The 19557-nt window shown below is 53.4% G+C and overlaps 3 protein-coding genes across 4 annotated transcripts; 2 read left to right on the forward strand and 1 right to left on the reverse strand.

Annotated features, from left to right (window-relative positions):
- Positions 1-53: 53 nt before the first annotated feature.
- gtf2f1 (general transcription factor IIF, polypeptide 1) lies at positions 54-6624 on the forward strand. Of its 2 annotated transcripts, XM_088931970.1 has the most exons (14): positions 54-185; positions 567-738; positions 933-979; positions 1311-1383; positions 1709-1902; positions 2498-2668; positions 3001-3206; positions 3711-3867; positions 3962-4020; positions 4691-4819; positions 5226-5299; positions 5702-5843; positions 5943-6057; positions 6224-6624. In XM_088931970.1, the coding sequence occupies exons 2-14, from the start codon at positions 727-729 to the stop codon at positions 6426-6428; spliced, it is 1584 nt and encodes a 527-aa protein (XP_088788096.1). In that variant the 5' UTR covers positions 54-185; positions 567-726; the 3' UTR covers positions 6429-6624. The 2 variants fall into 2 exon arrangements, with proteins under 2 accessions (XP_088788096.1, XP_088788095.1); XM_088931969.1 differs by having other exon boundaries at positions 160-738.
- Positions 6625-12726: 6102 nt separating this feature from the next.
- LOC148820691 (persephin) lies at positions 12727-14884 on the forward strand. Its single transcript, XM_088931501.1, has 2 exons — positions 12727-12814; positions 14445-14884. Exons 1-2 carry the CDS (start codon positions 12727-12729, stop codon positions 14882-14884), a joined length of 528 nt encoding a protein of 175 aa, XP_088787627.1.
- Positions 14885-15697: 813 nt separating this feature from the next.
- On the reverse strand, positions 15698-19219 carry alkbh7 (alkB homolog 7, RNA demethylase). Its single transcript, XM_088932636.1, has 4 exons — positions 18786-19219; positions 17678-17851; positions 17078-17202; positions 15698-16216 (listed from the first exon to the last, which is right to left on the reverse strand). The coding sequence occupies exons 1-4, from the start codon at positions 19086-19088 to the stop codon at positions 16096-16098; spliced, it is 723 nt and encodes a 240-aa protein (XP_088788762.1). The 5' UTR covers positions 19089-19219; the 3' UTR covers positions 15698-16095.
- Between the last annotated feature and the right edge of the window lie 338 nt (positions 19220-19557).

A 19557-nucleotide genomic window follows, 5' to 3' on the forward strand; every position in this document is an offset into this window, starting at 1 on the left:
GATAGGTGAAGGTAAATACCAGGCACATCGATAATTACCATATAAATCATATAATCTATTTGTTTTAGCTACTGATTTCTAACTTGAAAAAAAACCCAAGAGATTTGCGAACTCGCTCGTGGAACTATTCGGCGTTCGTCCTCTGGGACCAGACGGACACATTAAACCGGCGGACCAGTGTTGTGGTGAGTGCGCTCTTTGCTGTATCATAAGTACCTGCCTTCTAGTTATTGGTTAGTGGTTTTCACAGTTGAACGCTGAAATTAAATCGTGAGACAAAGAAAGAGCTATTATTCTCCTCTGTGACTGTTAAAGTCCCGAAGATATAAGGAAGCCGTATACGGTCTATTAAGACGGTTAGCGTAAATGCTGTTGTATTCGTTTGATATATGCCTTAATGCACGAACACGTACAATAAAAATAACCACTGGCGTGAAAAATGAACATTGTGTGATACCGAGGCTAAACAGTCTTGAGATAAGTCAACTAGTATTACTACAAGTAGTAATAAAATCCTCGCAACACCGTGTGTGAGCCGTGAGCACGGTGTGAACCTCTATTTTCAGGGTGTCTGAAGTTCAGTGTCCTAGCTCGCACTCTGACCATTGACTCTGAGCCCCGCACAGCGCGGCTCCGTAGCCCTGCAGTGCGACACGCGTGGAACTGAAGAGCCTTCTCTCTGTGTCTTCGTCTGTGCCGCTGTGGTGACCCCGGCTTCCCGCAGACATGACGTCCCTGGTGAGGACCGAGAGAGAGGCGGTGTGGTGTCCGTTCTGTCCGTGTCTGCTCCTCTCGTTTCTCTCCCCTGTCCCTCTGTCTCTCTGTACCTCGGTCTCAGTTCAGTCAAAGGGCTTCAGTCTGTAGGCCTACCAGAAAGTGGACACAGATTTGTGCTGTAATCTCCCTCACTGTGATCTCACCTTCTCTCTCAGGGGAGCAGTTCTTCGTCTGCCATGGAGTATGTCGTCAGAGTGCCCAAGTGAGTGTCTGCATTGTCCTGCTTCTCTGGGTCATACAGTACTCCCGGCGCCGTCCCGTATCGGCCTGGACCGCTGTGGGTCATACAGTACTCCCGGCGCCGTCCCGTATCGGCCTGGACCGCTCTGGGTCATACAGTACTCCCGGCGCCGTCCCATATCGGCCTGGACCGCTCTGGGTCATACAGTACTCCCGGCGCCGTCCCGTATCGGCCTGGACCGCTCTGGGTCATACAGTACTCCCGGTGCTGTCCAGTATTGGACTGGACCGCTCTGGGTCATACAGTACTCAGCGTGCTGTGATTAACCCTGTGACTGTCTCTTTTGCCCCAGAAACACCAATAAGAAGTACAACATCATGGCCTTCAATGCAGGAGACAAGGTCAATGTCTCCACCTGGACTCAGGTAAGGCTCAGTGAGGAAGAGGAGGCAGCAGTGTGTGAGGCTCAGTGAGGAACCCTCAGTCAGGCTCAGTGAGGAAGAGGAGGCAGCAGTGTGTGAGGCTCAGTGAGGAAGAGGAGGCAGCAGTGTGTGAGGCTCAGTGAGGAAGAGGAAGCAGCAGTATGTGAGGCTCAGTAAGGAACCCTCAGTGAGGAAGAGGAGGCAGCAGTGTGTGAGGCTCAGTGAGGAAGAGGAGGCAGAGTGTGTGAGGCTCAGTGAGGAAGAGGAGGCACCATGTGTGAGGCGGCACCATGAAGAAGGTGGCAAAGGTGTGGTGGTCTCTCCGCAGGCGCGCATGGAGCGTGACGTCAGTAACAGGAAGATGTACACTGAGGAGGAGGGTCCGGAGTCAGGGGCGGGCAGCGAGTACGGCAGGAAGCAGAGGGAGGAGGCGCGCAGGAAGAAGTTTGGCATCGTGACCCGTGAGTTCAGGCTGGAGGACCAGCCCTGGATCCTGAGGGTGAACGGAAAGGCAGGCCGCAGGTGAGGACAGCCTGGGGGAGGTGTGGGAACAGCCTGGGGTGGAGCCTTGGGCAGAGGATTAGAAGAAAGGGGAGGAGACAGGGAGGTGGGGAGAGAGGGGGAGGAGATTGGGGAAGGTGGGGACAGAAGAAAGGGGAGAGAGAGGGGGAGGAGCCTGGGAAAGGGAGGTAGAAGAAAGGAGAGGAGACTGGGGAGAGAGGGGGAGGAGATTGGGGAAGGTGGGGACAGCAGAAAGGGAAGAGAGAGGGGGAGGAGCCTGGGAAAGGGAGGTGGAACAAAAGGGGGGGCTGGGGACAGAGGGGGAGGAGCCTGGGAAAGGGAGGTAGAAGAAAGGGGAGGAGACTGGGGGGAAGGTGAAGAGAGAGGGGGAGGAGATTGGGGAAGGTGGAGAGAAAAAAGGGGAGGAGACTGGGGGGAAGGTGGAGAGAGAGGGGGAGGAGATTGGGGAAGGGGGAGAGAAGAAAGGGGAGGAGACTGGGGGAAGGGGGAGGAGCCTGGGGGACAGAGCGGATCAGCCCTGGATCCTGGAGGGTGAAGGGCAGGTGTCTGTCACGCTCTGAGGCGCAGTGTCAGGACGTATGGTGTGTTCCTGCAGGTTCAAGGGCCAGAAGAAGGGAGGGGTGACAGAAAACGCCTCCTACTACATCTTCACGCAGTGCCCTGACGGCGCCTTTGAGGCCTTTCCTGTGCAGGGCTGGTACAACTTCACTCCCGTGGCCAAGCACAGGACGCTCACTGCGGAGGAGGCTGAGGAAGAGTGGAGCCGGTACGGGCGGCAGGGCGCTGTTGTGAATGCGCACGTGTGGGAACGATTGCATGTGTGTGCGTGAGAGCGGGCTGGAGTGCGCACACGTGACAAAGTGCTCAGTCACTGCAGCATCATGTCTGACTGTCCCTCTGTCTGTCTGTCAGGAGGAACAGGGTGCTCAGTCACTGCAGCATCATGTCTGACTGTCCCTCTGTCTGTCTGTCAGGAGGAACAGGGTGCTCAGTCACTGCAGCATCATGTCTGACTGTCCCTCTGTCTGTCTGTCAGGAGGAACAAGGTGCTCAGTCACTGCAGCATCATGTCTGACTGTCCCTCTGTCTGTCTGTCAGGAGGAACAAGGTGGTCAATCACTTCAGCATCATGCTGCAGCGCCGCCTGAAGGAGCAGGAGGGCGAGGAGGGGGAGGAGGAGGAGGACAGGGAGAAGGGAGGGAAGAAGAAAAAGAAACCAGGGAAAGGAGGGGACCTGCGCATCCATGACCTGGAAGACGAGCTGGAGATGAGCAGCGAGGACAGCGACAGCAGCCCAGGGGAGGGTGAGAAGGAGGGGGAACAGCCTTGGGGGGAGGGAGGTCCTGGGGGACAGGAGAGGGTGAAATGGAGGGGGCAGTCTGGGAAGGAGAGGAACTTAATGTCCCTGTCCTGCTGTGCCTCCTTTCTCTCTCCCTGTCCTGCTGTGCCTCCTTTCTCTCTCCCTGTCCTGCTGTGCCTCCTTTCTCTCTCCCTGTCCTGCTGTGCCTCCTCCCTCTCCCTGTCCTGCTGTGTCTCCTTCCCCTCCCTGTCCTGCTGTGCCTCCTTCCTCTGTCCCTGTCCTGCTGTGTCTCCTTCCTCTGTCCCTGTCCTGCTATGTCTCCTTCCTCTGTCTCTCCTCTGTTGTGCCTCCTTACTCTGTCCCTCCTCTGCTGTGCCTCCTTCCTCTGCTGTGCCTCCTTCCTCTGTCCCTCCTCTGCCGTGTCTCCTTCCTCTGTCCCTCCTCTGCTGTGTCTCCTTCCTCTGTCCCTCCTCTGCTGTGCCTCCTTCCTCTGTCCCTGTCCGTGCAGACGGGGAGAGCAAGCCCAAGACGAAGAAGCAGCCGGCGAAAGGAGGCGCCAAGAAGAAGAAGAAGAAAAAGAGAGGCAGTGACAGCGAGGCGGGGGAGGACAGCGATGACGGGGACTTCGAGGGCCAGGAGGTGGACTACATGTCGGACGAGAGCAGGTGAGGGGGGTCTGCGTGCCCCTGTGTCCCAGCAGGGGTGTGGGCCCGGCAAATACTGCATGACTCTGTTCGCACCCGTGTCTCCCTGCCGCAGCTCAGAAGAGGAGGAGCCAGAGAAGGTGAAGCCCAGCAAGGGAGAGGACGTCCCTAAAGGTGAGAGGGAGAGGGACCGCTACGCTGCTTATTTCATTTCCGTCCTTGCTGATCCACTCTGCCCGAGCATGTGTGTGTTAAAGAGGAGGTGATCCACTCTGTGCAAGTGTGTGTTAGAGGGGAGGTGATCTTTCCTGTGTGTGCGTTAAAGGGGAGGTGATCCACTCTGCGCAAGTGTGTGTTAAAGAGGAGGTGATCCACTCTGTGCAAGTGTGTGTTAAAAAAGAGGGGATCCACTCTGCACAAGTGTGTGTTAGAGGGGAGGTGATCTTTCCTGTGTGTGCGTTAAAGGGGAGGTGATCCACTCTGCGCAAGTGTGTGTTAAAGAGGAGGTGATCCACTCTGTGCAAGTGTGTGTTAAAAAAGAGGGGATCCACTCTGCGCAAGTGTGTGTTAAAGGGGGGGTGATCTTTTCTGTGTGTGCGTTAAAGGGGAGGTGATCCACTCTGCGCAAGTGTGTGTTAAAGGGGAGGTGATCCACTCTGCGCAAGTGTGTGTTAAAGGGGAGGTGATCTTTTCTGTGTGTGTGCGTTAAAAGGGAGGTGATCCACTCTGCGCAAGTGTGTGTTAAAGGGGAGGTGATCTTTTCTGTGTGTGTGCGTTAAAAGGGAGGTGATCCACTCTGCGAGCGCGCTTGTATGTTAAAGGAGAGTTTTCTTGCCATATGCAGGGATAGACGAGATGTCGGAGAGCAGCGAAGAGAGCGAAGAGGAGAAACCTAATGAGGAGGAGAAGAAGGAGGAAGAGGAGGAGGATGGAAAGAAGACTCCTGTGCAGCAGGAGAAGAGGAGGAGAAAAGGTGAAGAGACAGCAGCACAGGCGTGTGTGCATGTCTGGCTGAGGTAGTGTTGAGTGTGGCAGTGCTGACAAGTGGGCTGTGGTAGTGTTGAGTGTGATAGTGTACAGCAGTGGGCTGTGGTAGTGTTGAGTGTGATAGTGTACAGCAGTGGGCTGTGGCAGTGTTGAGTGTGGCAGTGCTGACAAGTGGGCTGTGGTAGTGTTGAGTGTGATAGTGTACAGCAGTGGGCTGTGGTAGTGTTGAGTGTGATAGTGTACAGCAGTGGGCTGTGGCAGTGTTGAGTGTGGCAGTGCTGACAAGTGGGCTGTGGTAGTGTTGAGTGTGATAGTGTACAGCAGTGGGCTGTGGCAGTGTTGAGTGTAGCAGTGTTGATTGTGGCAGTGCTGACAGTGGGCTGTGTTCACAGACAGCAGTGACGAGTCTGACAGTTCAGAAGACAGCGACATTGACGGAGACATGCCCTCCGCACTCTTCATGACCGTGAGTTCAGTCCCTCTCCCTCTCTCTCTCTCTCTCTCTCACTCTCACTCTCAGATTCAGATTTGTCTGGTTTTATTAGAATGGCTGCTGTCACAGTGAATGTTAAGTTCCTATGGCCATGCTGTGGACACAGGTCAGCCTCTGTCCCCCTGTTATGGCCAGGATCTAGTAACTGAGCCTGTCCTCTATGGACAGCCAGGTCTGCCTGTGTCCAGTTACTATGGCCAGGCTGTGGTCACTGAGCCTGTCCTCTCTGGACAGCCAGATCTGCCTGTGTCCAGTTCCTTTGGCCAGGCTATGCTCACTGATCTTGTACTTCAGTCTGTTTGTCCCAGCTGTCTCTCACCCAGGTCTCTATCTCTCCCTCCCTCTTTCACTCGTTCTCTCTCTGTGCCCCTGCAGAAGAAGCGAACCCCCCCAAAGAGAGCAGGGGGTCGGAGTTCAGGGGGTAGCTCCCGCGCCGGCAGTCGTCCTGGGACGCCCTCGCTGGACAGCGCCAGCACTTCCAACACACTGAAGGCAGCTGCCAGCAAGCTGGAGCAAGGTGTGGCTTGTCTCTCCCCTGCATGTCTTTGTCTCCCCCCCCTGCTCCTGGCAGGAGTGATAAAACCCATCTGTCTCTCTCCCTGCTCCTGTCTCTCAGGGAAGCGCTCGGACACCCCCGCAGCGAAGAGGCTGAAGATGGAATCCAGCCCCCAGAGTGCCTCAGGCAAGACCACTCCCCAGCCTCCCTCTGGAAAATGCACCCCCAGCTCCAGGTAAACACAAGTCTCACCCCTCTGCCCTCTGTCTGTCTGGTACTTTCTCTAGCCATGCTCTCTCTCTAACCCCTCTCTTTCTCTCCCTCCCTCCGGCTCTGTAACCCCCCTCTCTCTCTCTCCCTCCGGCTCTGTAACCCCTCTCTCTCTAACCCCTCTCCCTCAGCGATGTGCAGCTGACCGAGGAGGCAGTGCGCCGGTACCTGATCCGGAAGCCCATGACCACCAAGGACCTGCTGAAGAAGTTCCAGACGAAGCGCACGGGCCTGAGCAGCGAGCAGACGGTCAATGTGCTGGCCCAGATCCTGAAGAGGCTGAACCCGGAGCGCAAGAGCATCGGCGACAAGATGCACTTCTACCTCACCGAGTGAGAGGGTCCAGTCCGGTCCGGTCCTGGAGCAGCAGGGTTTATCCGAGCTGTTTGTTTCATCCTGTTTTTAGAGAGGACAAGGGCAGCAGTGGGCTGTTGCCGTCTCTGTGCACTGATACAGACTGTCCAGCAGGGGACAGTGTTTGCATCTGTTTGCATCTATCTGAGATTTATAATAAAATTAAGTTTCCCTGACACAGATGGGTCTTGAGTGTGTCACTGTCACATACACACAGACACAGAGGTACAAACAGCACACACTGTATAGGACACACTGCACGAGCAGGCTGCACACTATATAGGATACACTGCACGAGCAGGCTGCACACTATATAGGATACACTGCACGAGCAGGCTGCACACTATAGGACACACTGAACATGCAGACTGCACGCTCTATAGGACACACTGTACATGCAGACTGCACACCCTATAGGACACACTGTAAGTGCAGACTGCACAATCTATAGGACACACTGCACGAGCAGACGGCACACTATAGGGCACACTGTACATGCAGACTGCACACCCTATAGGACACACTGCATGAGCAGACTGCACACTCTATAGGGCACACTGTACGTGCAGACTGCACACTATAGGACACACTGCATGAGCAGACTGCACACTCTATAGGACACACTGTACGTGCAGACTGCACACTATAGGACACACTGCACGAGCAGACTGCACACTCTATAGGATACACTGTACGTGCAGACTGCACACTCTATAGGACACACTTCCAGTTTAGACTGCACACTCTCTATAGGACACTGCAGTCTCTCTCTGCAGACTGCAGTGTGTCCTATTCAGAGTGTGCAGTCTGCACACTCTATGCACTATGCACTGAGACAAACAGGAAATGTCTCAGAGGAACAGAGCACTGTGGGAAGGTGCCTGGATTTCAACTGATTTACAGTGTAAATGTGTGGAGTGTAAGTGTGGGGTGGGGAGTCTGGGTTTCCGGCTCTAAATCCCAAAGACTGCTTCCCAATGCCAGCTGATCCAAATTGGAGCATTCCTGCCCAGAGTGTGACCACCCAGACGTACCATTTATGGAATGTCCCAGGGAGCCCAGCCGGGAATTAAATGCAGGAATTCCAAGTGTGCGCTGGAGTTCTGCCAGTCAATAAAACTGTCACTCTCCTACGAAGATAACAACCCGGCTGCATCCCAGGTTATCCATGAGTCAGAGGGCACAGCCCTGCCACCCACACAGCGCCAGCCTTGATGTAACTCCAGGGCTCTAATTTCATGTTCAGTTGAGGTCCTTGAACCTTAACCACTGGACCAGCTGTCCTCCTGGTGTGACAGTCCTGTATCTTAACCACTGGACTAGCTGTCCTCCTGGTGTGACAGTCCTGTATCTTACCCACTGGACCAGCTGTCCTCCTGGTGTGACAGCCCTGTATCTTAACCACTGGACCAGCTGTCCTCCTGGTGTGACAGTCCTGTATCTTAACCACTGGACTAGCTGTCCTCCTGGTGTGACAGTCCTGTATCTTACCCACTGGACCAGCTGTCCTCCTGGTGTGACAGCCCTGTATCTTAACCACTGGATCAGCTGTCCTCCTGGTGTGACAGCCCTGTATCTTAACCACTGGACCTGCTGTCCTCCTGGTGTGAAAGCCCTGTATCTTAACCACTGGACCGGCTGTCCTCTTGGTGTAACAGACCTGTATTTTAACCACTGGACCAGCTGTCCTCCTGGTGTGACAGCCCTGTATCTTAACCACTGGACCAGCTGTCCTCCTGGTGGGACAGCCCTGTATCTTAACCACTGGACCAGCTGTCCTCCTGGTGTGACAGTCCTGTATCTTAACCACTGGACCAGCTGTCCTCCTGCTGTGACAGTCCTGTATCTTAACCACTGGATCAGCTGTCCTCCTGGTGTGACAGCCCTGTATCTTAACCACTGGACCGGCTGTCCTCTTGGTGTAACAGACCTGTATTTTAACCACTGGACCGGCTGTCCTCCTGGTGTGACAGCCCTGTATCTTAACCACTGGACCGGCTGTCCTCCTGGTGGGACAGCCCTGTATCTTAACCACTGGACCAGCTGTCCTCGTGGTGTGACAGTCCTGTATCTTAACCACTGGACCAGTTGTCCTCCTGGTGTGACAGCCCTGTATCTTAACCACTGGACCAGCTGTCCTCCTGGTGAGACAGCCCTGTATCTTAACCACTGGACCAGCTGTCCTCGTGGTGTGACAGTCCTGTATCTTAACCACTGGACCAGCTGTCCTCGTGGTGTGACAGTCCTGTATCTTAACCACTGGACCAGCTGTCCTCCTGGTGTGACAGCCCTGTATCTTAACCACTGGACCAGCTGTCCTCCTGGTGTGACAGTCCTGTATCTTAACCACTGGACCAGCTGTCCTCCTGGTGTGACAGTCCTGTATCTTAACCATTGGACCAGCTGTCCTCCTGGTGTAGCAGTCCCATACTTTATCCACCCTCTCCCCCTCTCTCTTCTCTCTCTCCCCCCTCTCCCCTGCTGTCAGAAGCTGTCCTGTGTGTTAATCCCTGGGGAATGTGCAGAGAGAAGAGGAGACGCTGCCTGCACATACTAACACACCTCTCTCCCATCTGTCGTATTCAAAACTGAAGAGTCAGTGTGTTAGTGTAGCAGAACAATAGTGTGTCCGTGTGTTAGTGTCGAAGTACATCAGAGTCTGTCGGCATGCTAATGTAGCAGTACAGCATTGTGTGTGGGTGTTAGTCTTAGGCTGTGACAAGAGATCACACACTGTGTTATTATTATTATTACCGAGAGACAGGCTCACTGTCTGTTCCTCAGGCTGGGACAGGAGATCACACACTGTATTATTATTATTACTGAGAGACAGGCTCACTGCCTGTTCCTCAGGCTGGGACAGGAGATCACACACTGTATTATTATTACTGAGAGACAGGCTCACTGTCTGTTCCTCAGGCTGGGACAGGAGATCACATACTGTATTATTATTACTGAGAGACAGGATCACTGTCTGTTCATCAGGGTGGGACAGGAGATCACACACTGTATTATTATTATTATTATTATTATTATTATTATTATTACTGAGACAGGGTCACTGTCTGTTCCTCGGGTGGAGATCGCAGTCCCTCTTCTCTCTGTCCTTCTCTTTACTTCTCCCTCTGCCCTTCTCTGTCTGCTTTACCCTCTTCTCTCCTTCTCTCTCTCTTTTCTCCCTTCCCTCTCCTCTCATCTCTTCGGAGGCAGTGGAAGGAATGTGGCCAAGCTACTGCCCTGTCACGCCTCCCTTTGTCCTGGGATTAGAGCCTGACAGATGGGATATTCCGACAGCAGCATTCCTTCCACTGGCTCACCTGGTGCAGGTGCACGGTGAATCCCAGTCTGCATCCAGAGTGGAAAACCTGCCCCAGGCTCCAGGATGTATGAGCTTCTGCGAAGCCTTCCTGAAACATGATCCACACAGCGCAGAGAGAGAAGAGTCTCCACAAGACATACTGCCCTTTCCTTTTTCACCCTCCCTCTCCAGTCTCCAGTCTCTGTCCCCTGACCTCTGTACCCCATCCTCTCTCCAGTCACCCCGACCTCTGTACTGCACCCTCTCTCTCCAGTCACCCCCCAACCTCTGTACCGCACCCTCTCTCTCCAGTCACCCCCCGACCTCTGTACCCCACCCTCTCTCTCCAGTCACCCCCCAACCTCTGTACTGCACCCTCTCTCTCCAGTCACCCCCCGACCTCTGTACCGCACCCTCTCTCTCCAGTCACCCCCAACCTCTGTACTGCACCCTCTCTCTCCAGTCACCCCCCGACCTCTGTACCCCATCCTCTCTCTCCAGTCACCCCCGACCTCTGTACCCACCCTCTCTCTCCAGTCACCCCCGACCTCTGTACCCCATCCTCTCTCTCCAGTCACCCCCGACCTCTGTACTCCATCCTCTCTCTCCAGTCACCCCCGACCTCTGTACCCCATCCTCTCTCTCTAGTCACCTCACGACCTCTGTACCCCACCCTCTCTCTCCAGTCACCCCCTGACCTTTGTACCCCATCCTCTCTCCAGTCATCCCCTGACCTCTGTACTCCATCCTCTCTCAAGTCACCACCTGACCTCCACAATCTGTCCTTTCTCTCATCACCCCTGACCTATGACCTCTGCACCCTGTTTCCTGTCCTCTCTGCAACCAGCCTCTTTCACTCAAATTCAAAGCTGACTGACGAGTAATAGTTTTGCCAAAGCAATAATTAGTGAAAACATTTACAAATAGTTTTCACAGTGAAGTATTGTAATTAGAGAGGCTCACTGACTGTTCCTCAGGCTGGGACAGGAGATCACACGCTGTATTATTATTATTACTGAGAGACAAGCTCACTGCCTGTTCCTCAGGCTGGGACAGGAGATCACACACTGTATTATTATTACTGAGAGACAGGATCACTGTCTGTTCCTTAGGCTGTGACAGGAGATCACACACTGTATTATTATTACTGAGAAACAGGCTAACTGTCTGTTCTTCAGGATGGGACAGGAGATCACACGCTGTATTATTCTTATTACTGAGAGACAGGATCACTGTCTGTTCCTTAGGCTGTGACAGGATATCACACACTGTATTATTATTACTGAGAGACAGGCTAACTCTCTGTTCCTCAGGCTGGGACAGGAGATCACACACTGTATTATTATTATTACTGAGAGACAAGCTCACTGTCTGTTCCTCAGGCTGGGACAGGAGATCACACGCTGTATTATTATTATTACTGAGAGATAGGATCACTCTCTGTTCTTCAGGCTGGGACAGGAGATCACACAGTGTATTATCATTATTACTGAGAGACAGGCTCACTGTCTGTTCCTCAGACTGGGAAAGGAGATCACACACTGTATTATTATTACTGAGAGACAAGCTCACTGTCTGTTCTTCAGGCTGGGACAGGAGATCACACACTGTATTATTATTACTGAGAGACAGGATCACTGTCTGTTCCTCAGGTTGGGACAGGAGATCACACACTGTATTAGTATTACTGAGAGACAGACTCACTGTCTGTTCCTCAGGTTGGGACAGGAGATCACACACTGTATTAGTATTACTGAGAGACAGACTCACTGTCTGTTCCTCAGGTTGGGACAGGAGATCACACACTGTATTAGTATTACTGAGAGACAGACTCACTGTCTGTTCCTCAGACTGGGACAGGAGATCACACACTGTATTATTATTACTGAGAGACAGGATCACTGTCTGTTCCTCAGGTTGGGACAGGAGATCACACACTGTATTAGTATTACTGAGAGACAGACTCACTGTCTGTTCCTCAGACTGGGACAGGAGATCACACACTGTATTATTCTTATTCTTTACCAACAGGCTCACTGTCTGTTCCTGTGTCTGTGACAAGACATCACATACTGGGCTGCAGCTCCATTGAGATTCCTCCCCCGGCAGGATTGGAAGCTGTTCTGCTTCTGACAGGTGTGGAATTTCTGGGATTAGATTTGATGTTTTGGGGACGAATGCTTGTCTAATCCCAGACCCTCTCTACGTCTGTCCAAGGCTCCTCTGGACTCTGAATCTGGACACTGACTAGAACTCCACAGAACCCCAGCTGCCCAGCCAGCACAAGAGGGGTGACGCTGCGACCTCACAGCTCATTTCGGGGGGCAACGCCAGCTCCCCCCCTCCCCTGCGTGTTCCTCCTTCAGGATTATGTAAGAAGAAAACACATTTCCCCAAATCCCCTTAATTTATGGACATGCTGGTGGAGTGTGTCTCTGTCAGTCTAGGAATTTCCACTAAAGCAACATCTGGATTCCACTTAGATTTTAAAAAATTAAATGAATCCCCCCCCCCCTCTTCCCAGACCCTGGAGCCTTGAGCCTTAACCCTTCGAGAGGAGACGGGCTCTGTCCGAGGCAGACGCAGGACCTCTCTCTCCTTCCTCCTGTCTGCATGCTCCGAGCGGCGCTCCGGACTAATCAAGACCAGTCTCCACAAGGGAACAGCTTTAAACAATTTACAGAGGGATTACATTTTCCCCTCCGGCCCGTGCTGGAAAATACTCTTTCCCCGATTCTGGGATAACCACTATTTATAGAAAAAAATTCCACATAAGAGGCGAACTGCCCCCTGTGTAACCCCGGACGCGCCGAGCGGAGGGCTGGAGCTTTTCGGAAGGAGGCAAGGAAAGGGTTAATCTCCGCCCTCCAACCCCGCAGGGGATAAAAATGCGAGGGGTGACCTGCTGTCTCTCAGCAGCTTGCTCTCACCTTCTCCGTTCCCAGGTTTCCGGGAGAGACAGAGCGCGCAGGAGCCGCGGGGATGTGGGCCGCACTGGAGCTGGCTGTGCTGCTGTACTGCCTGTGGCCTGGAGAGGGCGGAGGACAGGGGCAGCTCCACTCACCGAGGGGTAAGAGACACCCGGACACGAGCTCCACAGCTCTGAGCTCCACTCATACACTCCTCTGAGCTCTATAGCTCTGAGATCCACTCATACACTCCTCTGAGATCCACAGCTCTGAGATCCACTCATATACTCCTCTGAGCTCTACAGCTCTGAGATCCACTCAAACACTCCTCTGAGATCTACAGCTCTGAGATCCACTCATACACTCCTCTGAGATCTACAGCTCTGAGATCCACAGCTCTGAGATCCACTCAAACACTCCTCTGAGATCCACAGCTCTGAGATCCACTGATCTACAGCTCTGAGATCCACAGCTCTGAGATCCACTCATACACTCCTCTGAGCTCCACAGCTCAGAGATCCACTCAAACACTCCTCTGAGATCCACAGCTCTGAGATCCACTCAAACACTCCTCTGAGATCCACAGCTTTGAGATCCACTCATACACTCCTCTGAGCTCCACAGCTCTGAGATCCACTCAAACACTCCTCTGAGATCCACAGCTCTGAGCTCCACAGCTCAGAGATCCACTCATACATTCCTCTGAGCTCCACAGCTAAACTCCTCTGAACGCCACAGCTCTGAGATCCACTCATACACTCCTCTGCGCTCTACAGCTGAGATCTACTCATACAGACCTCTGAGATCCACTCAAACACTCCTCTGAGCTCCACAGCTTTGAGATCCACTCATACACTCCTCTGAACTCCACAGCTCTGAGATCCACTCATACACTCCTCTGCGCTCAACAGGTCATCACCTCCGAGCCTTACAGCTGAGATCTACTCATACAGACCTCTGAGATCCACTCATACACTGCTGAGATCCACTCACACACAGTTCTGAGATCTACTCATACTCTCCTCTGAGCTCCACAGCTGCACTCCTCAGTCTCACTCTCTATACCCATATGTCTCGACCCTACTCTGCCTGTCTCACTCTTTATACCCGTCTCACTGTGTCTCAACCCTGCTCTGCCTGTCTCACTCTCTATATTTGTCTGTCTCAGTCCTGCTCTGCCTGTCTCACTCTCTATACCTGTCTGTCTCGGCCCTGTTCTGCCTGTCTCACTGTCTCTCACTTTCTATACCTGTCTAACTGTGTCTCAGCCCTGCTCTGCCTGTCTCACTCTCTATACCCGTCTGTCTCAGCCCTGCTCTGCCTGTCTCACTGTCTCTCACTCTCTATACCTGTCTGTGTCTCAGCCCTGCTCTGCCTGTCTCACTCTCTATACTTGTCTGTCTCAGTCCTGCTATGCCTGTCTCACTCTCTATACCTGTCTGTCTCGGCCCTACTCTGCCTGTCTCACTCTCCATACCTGTCTCACTGTGTCTCAGTTCTGCTCTGCCTGTCTCACTCTCTATACTTGTCTGTCTCAGTCCTGCTCTGCCTGTCTCACTCTCTATACCTGTCTGTCTCGGCCCTGTTCTGCCTGTCTCTCTCTATACCCGTCTGTCTCAGCCCTGCTCTGCCTGTCTCACTGTCTCTCACTCTCTATACCCGTCTCACTGTGTCTCAGTCCTGCTCTGCCTGTCTCACTCTCTATACCTGTCTGTCTCGGCCCTGCTCTGCGTGTCTCACTCTCTATACCTGTCTCACTGTGTCTCAGTCCTGCTCTGCTTGTCTCTGCAGAGCTGCAGGGTGAGGCTGTGACCCAGGAGAGGACTCTGCAAGAGGAGGGCCAGAGGCTGGGGCCCCTGGGAGCTCGTGCAGAGAGGGAGGGGGCCCCCAGGCTGGTTCGGTCCCGGTCCCGCAGGGGGGACGACTCTCTGTGCGGTCTGCGCTCCCTCCTGCTGCGGGTTAGGGAGCTGGGCCTGGGCTACGACTCGGAGGAGACAGTGCTGTTCAGGTACTGCGGGGGGGGCTGCCCGCGGGAGCGCTCCAACCACGACCTGACGCTGTCTGCCCTGCTGCAGCGCGGCGCCCTGCCCCCGCCACCGCCTGGCACCCACATGCACAGCGCCCCCTGCTGCCGGCCCACGCGCCACGAGGACCTGGCCTTCCTGGACTCCGCGCACCGCTGGCACCGGGTGGAGAAGCTGTCTGCCGCCGCCTGCAGCTGCGTGGGCTGACGGGAGTGGATCCGTCCTGGGCTCAAGGACTGCTCACAGGGCACACATGGAGGGGCCAGTGTGCTGCCGCAGAGGCCCATCAGTCCCCAGTGTTACAACACTGTGTTTTTACCCTGATCTTGCTGTGCTTTTACCCTGATCTCACTGGACTTTACTGCTCTATGCTTTGCTTTTACCCTGATCTCACTGGGCTTTACGGCACTGCACTGTGCTTTTACCCTGATCTCACTGGGCTTTACTGCAGTGGACTGCGCTTTTACCCTGATCTCACTGGTCTTTACTGTGCTGTACTGTCCATTTGCCCTGATCGCAAAGGGCTTTACTGTCCTGGACTGTGCTTTTACCCCGATTTCTCTGGGCTTTACCGTGGTGTACTGTACATTTGCCCTGATCGCAATGGGCTTTACTGTCCTGGACTGTGCTTTTACTCCGATTTCTCTGGGCTTACTGTCCTGGACTGTGCTTTTACCCTGATCTCACTGGGCGTTATTGCACTAGACTGTGCAGTACCATGATGCACCACAGTAACCTTGTACAGGGTGCGCTTTGCTGTATGGTACTATATACAGTGTACTGTTCCACGCTGAACTCCGCTGTTCCATGCTGAGCTCCAGTGGGTTCAAGTGCCCACTCTGAAGGAGACTCAGGGTTAATCCCAAACTCTTGGTCTGCGCTGGAAAGCGAGAGAGGCCAGAGGCCAGGCTCCAGGCGGCTGCTGTGCATCGGTGTGGGAGTCATGCAGGCTTCGCCACTCTCCAACGCCTCCCATGCCAGAAGTCACCAGAAGGCCAAAGTACCAACAGAGATCAGCTATTTATGGAGTAATAAATTATTTATTTATTTGGAAAGCTATGAGTTTGACTCATTATATTTTATTTGTGTCTTTTGTCATTGTGCATGGCTGCAATGTGACAGTTGTAATAAATCTGAAGGAGATGCAGAGTGGGTGTCACGGCTGTGAGTCTGTCCGGTGTGGAGTGAAATCAGACCCCCATCACACACGTTGCAGAATGAATGGACTCTCACAGACTGACAGGACTGACACCTTCCCGATTCTGGGACTTCCTCATCCCACGCACCTCCCCTGGCCACAGGGGGGCGGACCAGACAGCACCTCCGTTTTCCTCCCGTGAAGACTGAGCCTCGGCATCAGAGTGAGGGAGCAGCCCCAGTGGTGTCGCAGTCTAAGTCCTCCCTCTTGCTCCCTCGCCTCAGGCCGGGAGGTTCCGGCAGATGACAGAGATACGGCGATCCCGGGGGACCCTGCGCCCAGCGAAGAAGGACTCCTCGTCCCGTAGGACCTGGTGTGTGAAGCTGTAACGAGCGCTGTCCCTGAGGGACAGAAGGGAGGGAGATGTGTCCACGTGTGTAAAGAATAAAGCAATTCACACCCTGTGTCTCTCTCTCAGTCTCAGCCCTGTGCTGTGGGGCAGTGTGACGTGCCCACCCTGTGTCTCTCTCTCAGTCTCAGCCCTGTGCTGTGGGGCAGTGTGAGGTGTCCACCCTGTGTCTCTCTCTCAGTCTCAGCCCTGTGCTGTGGGGCAGTGTGAGGTGTCCACCCTGTGTCTCTCTCTCAGTCTCAGCCCTGTGCTGTGGGACAGTGTGACATGCCCACCCTGTGTCTCTCTCTCTCAGTCTCAGCCCTGTGCTGTGGGGCAGTGTGAGGTGTCCACCCTGTGTCTCTCTCTCTCAGTCTCAGCCCTGTGCTGTGGGGCAGTGTGACGTGCCCACCCTGTGTCTCTCTCTCTCTCAGTCTCAGCCCTGTGCTGTGGGACAGTGTGACGTGCCCACCCTGTGTCTCTCTCTCTCTCAGTCTCAGCCCTGTGCTGTGGGGCAGTGTGACGTGCCCACCCTGTGTCTCTCTCTCTCTCTCAGTCTCAGCCCTGTGCTGTGGGACAGTGTGACGTGTCCACCCTGTGTTTCTTTCTCAGTCTCAGCCCTGTGCCTTGGTGCAGTGTGACAAGACCACTGGGTTTCCCTCATATCTATTGTAGCAAAGCAAGAAACCCATCTTCGTCTTGACTTCCCAGCTCTCACAGAGCACATGACTCAGGTCTGGCTGTACTGTCCTGCTTCAGCCAGGCAGCAGTGACAAAACTTGTACACCTTTAGTATCACTCACTGCCTCTGCAATTAGAAAAAATATAGCATAGGAAAATATCACCTGTCCACAAGCCCAGCAGATCCTCTTACCTGAGGATGTAAAGCGATCGTCTGGGCAGCAGGAGATCTACCCAGTCAGCCATGTCCTGCTCGCTGACCAATCGCATCACGCTATCGGAAAGGAGGCTGAGCCCAGCGATCGTGCTGCCACAGAACTGAGAAAGGGGAGGGGTGGAGTCAGAGGGAGAGAAGGAGGGAGCAAGGGCAAGAGGTGGAGACAGAGAGCAATGAAGGCAGAAGGGGAGGGGCAGGAGAGATGGAGAAACACTGTTGACACCCTGTCTTTATGTCTCAGTAAAGCTGCTGACATACTGATGCCCGCTGTGTAGCTGCCAGTCAGACTGAGTAAAAGGCTTCCGACTCTCCTGCTGTCTATATACACAACCCACAGATAGAAGGACCGCATCACGTCCCTAACTTATTATGATGACATTTTTATTTCTACTTTTGGTATGTTGGAAACAGATTCGGGCAGGATGTGTCATGGACAGTCAGCACACGGCTGACTGAACTACCCCGACGTGCCCCACATCAAAACAGGGTTTCTGAAACACCCCCTGGTGGGTTGCCCCACTCTGGGGTCGGGGCAGCCCAAATTGCAGAGGGGCTCAGATGAGATATGAGACCTACCTTGACACTGTCGATGTGTGGCTTGATGAATCCAGTTCTGTCCAGGTCCAGCACGTGGACCGGGCCCAGCAGGGGCTCCCCTGCAGGGAATGCTGCCTGCCTGACCCGCCTGAACACTGCCCAGCTCCCCTCGGTCCACTGCACACGCTCTGTCTCCCGGTAACCATGGATGGCCTGAAGGATGGGAGAGGTGCCATGGGAACTGTAGTCTTTACTATCACAAATATTAATACTAAACTGTGACTGTAGCTCCTATTGTAACAGGACTGTCCTACTGCACTGGGACTGTAGCCCCTATTGTAACAGGACTGCTCTACTGCACTGGGACTGTAGCCCCTATTGTAACAGGACTGTTCTCTTGCACTGGGACTGTAGCTCCTGTTGTAACAGGACTGTTCTACTGTACTGGGACTGTAGCCCCTATTGTAACAGGACTGTTCTACTGCACTGGGACTGTAGCCCCTATTGTAACAGGACTGTTCTACTGCACTGGGACTGTAGCTCCTGTTGTAACGGGACTGTTCTACTGCACTGGGGCTGTAGCTCCTATTGTAACAGGACTGTTCTACTGTACTGGGACTGTAGCCCCTATTGTAACAGGACTGTTCTACTGCACTGGGACTGTAGCTCCTATTGTAACAGGACTGTTCTACTGCACTGGGACTGTAGCTCCTATTGTAACAGGACTGTTCTACTGCACTGGGACTGTAGCCCCTATTGTAACAGGACTGTTCTACTGCACTGGGACTGTAGCTCCTGTTGTAACGGGACTGTTCTACTGCACTGGGACTGTAGCTCCTATTGTAACAGGACTGTTCTACTGCACTGGGACTGTAGCCCCTATTGTAACAGGACTGTTCTACTGCACTGGGACTGTAGCCCCTATTGTAACAGGACTGTTCTACTGCACTGGGACTGTAGCTCCTGTTGTAACAGGACTGTTCTACTGTACTGGGACTGTAGCTCCTGTTGTAACAGGACTGTTCTACTGCACTGGGACCGTAGCTCCAAATGTAATTGAACGCACTGGAAAGCGGTTTTTGCACAGGCTTGACAAAACGCCGCTATAACTGACAATCACAATGACTTTATCACATTTAATACTCACGTCATCCCAGTGGTCAAACTCGTATCGCTTCTTCCTGAGCCCAGGTTCCAGCTCCTGCAACAGGGCGCGCTCCTCTGCTTCAGTGAGGAAGTTCTCACTGACCTCGACTTGCCCGCGTACTTTCTCTAGCACGTCGGGGCTTGAGCCCGAGACAAGGCGCCTATCATCAATACTACTGTCCCGGCCTCCTTCCCAAGCGAGCCCCGAGGCTTCCAAGGGCCTAGGGACAGAGCAGTGGTGAAGCGAAGGACGAGGAAGCGATATTAAATTTACACGCTTCAAAACTGTTAACAGAAGACTCATGCCGTCATTTGGCCACAAAACACAATTCCAGCAAAAAGTCTACTTCTTTTAATAAAATTTACATCTGAACTCCACTGTTAAAACCCCTCTTCCTTCACCTGCCGAAAGATTAAGGACGCGGCCATCTTGGCATCCCGTAGCGCATCTTGGGTTTTGTAGTCCACCGACATCCAAGTCACTTTTATTTTATGTCGCCCTCTATTGGTCAGAGGACGGTCAGATTTAAACTAGCTATTTTACACAAAAGGTAACCATAACACATCTGTTCGTTACTGGGTATGAAGGCATTTTTGCAGTGTTTTTATCTTTGCTTGTTATTAAAACAATAATCATTATTGTTTTCATTGATCTCACTTCTTCTCTGTTGGTGGCCTTAGCTCTGAAATAGGACTTAAGTCGGGTCTTCCTAACGGGTCCATACTATCAGTACTGCAGGCCCACAGCAGAGTGAGCGCCCCCTGCAGGACTG

Source organism: Atractosteus spatula, chromosome 14, assembly GCF_055471065.1.
Source record: "Atractosteus spatula isolate fAtrSpa1 chromosome 14, fAtrSpa1.hap1, whole genome shotgun sequence".
NCBI classification, from domain to species: Eukaryota; Metazoa; Chordata; class Actinopteri; order Semionotiformes; family Lepisosteidae; genus Atractosteus; species Atractosteus spatula.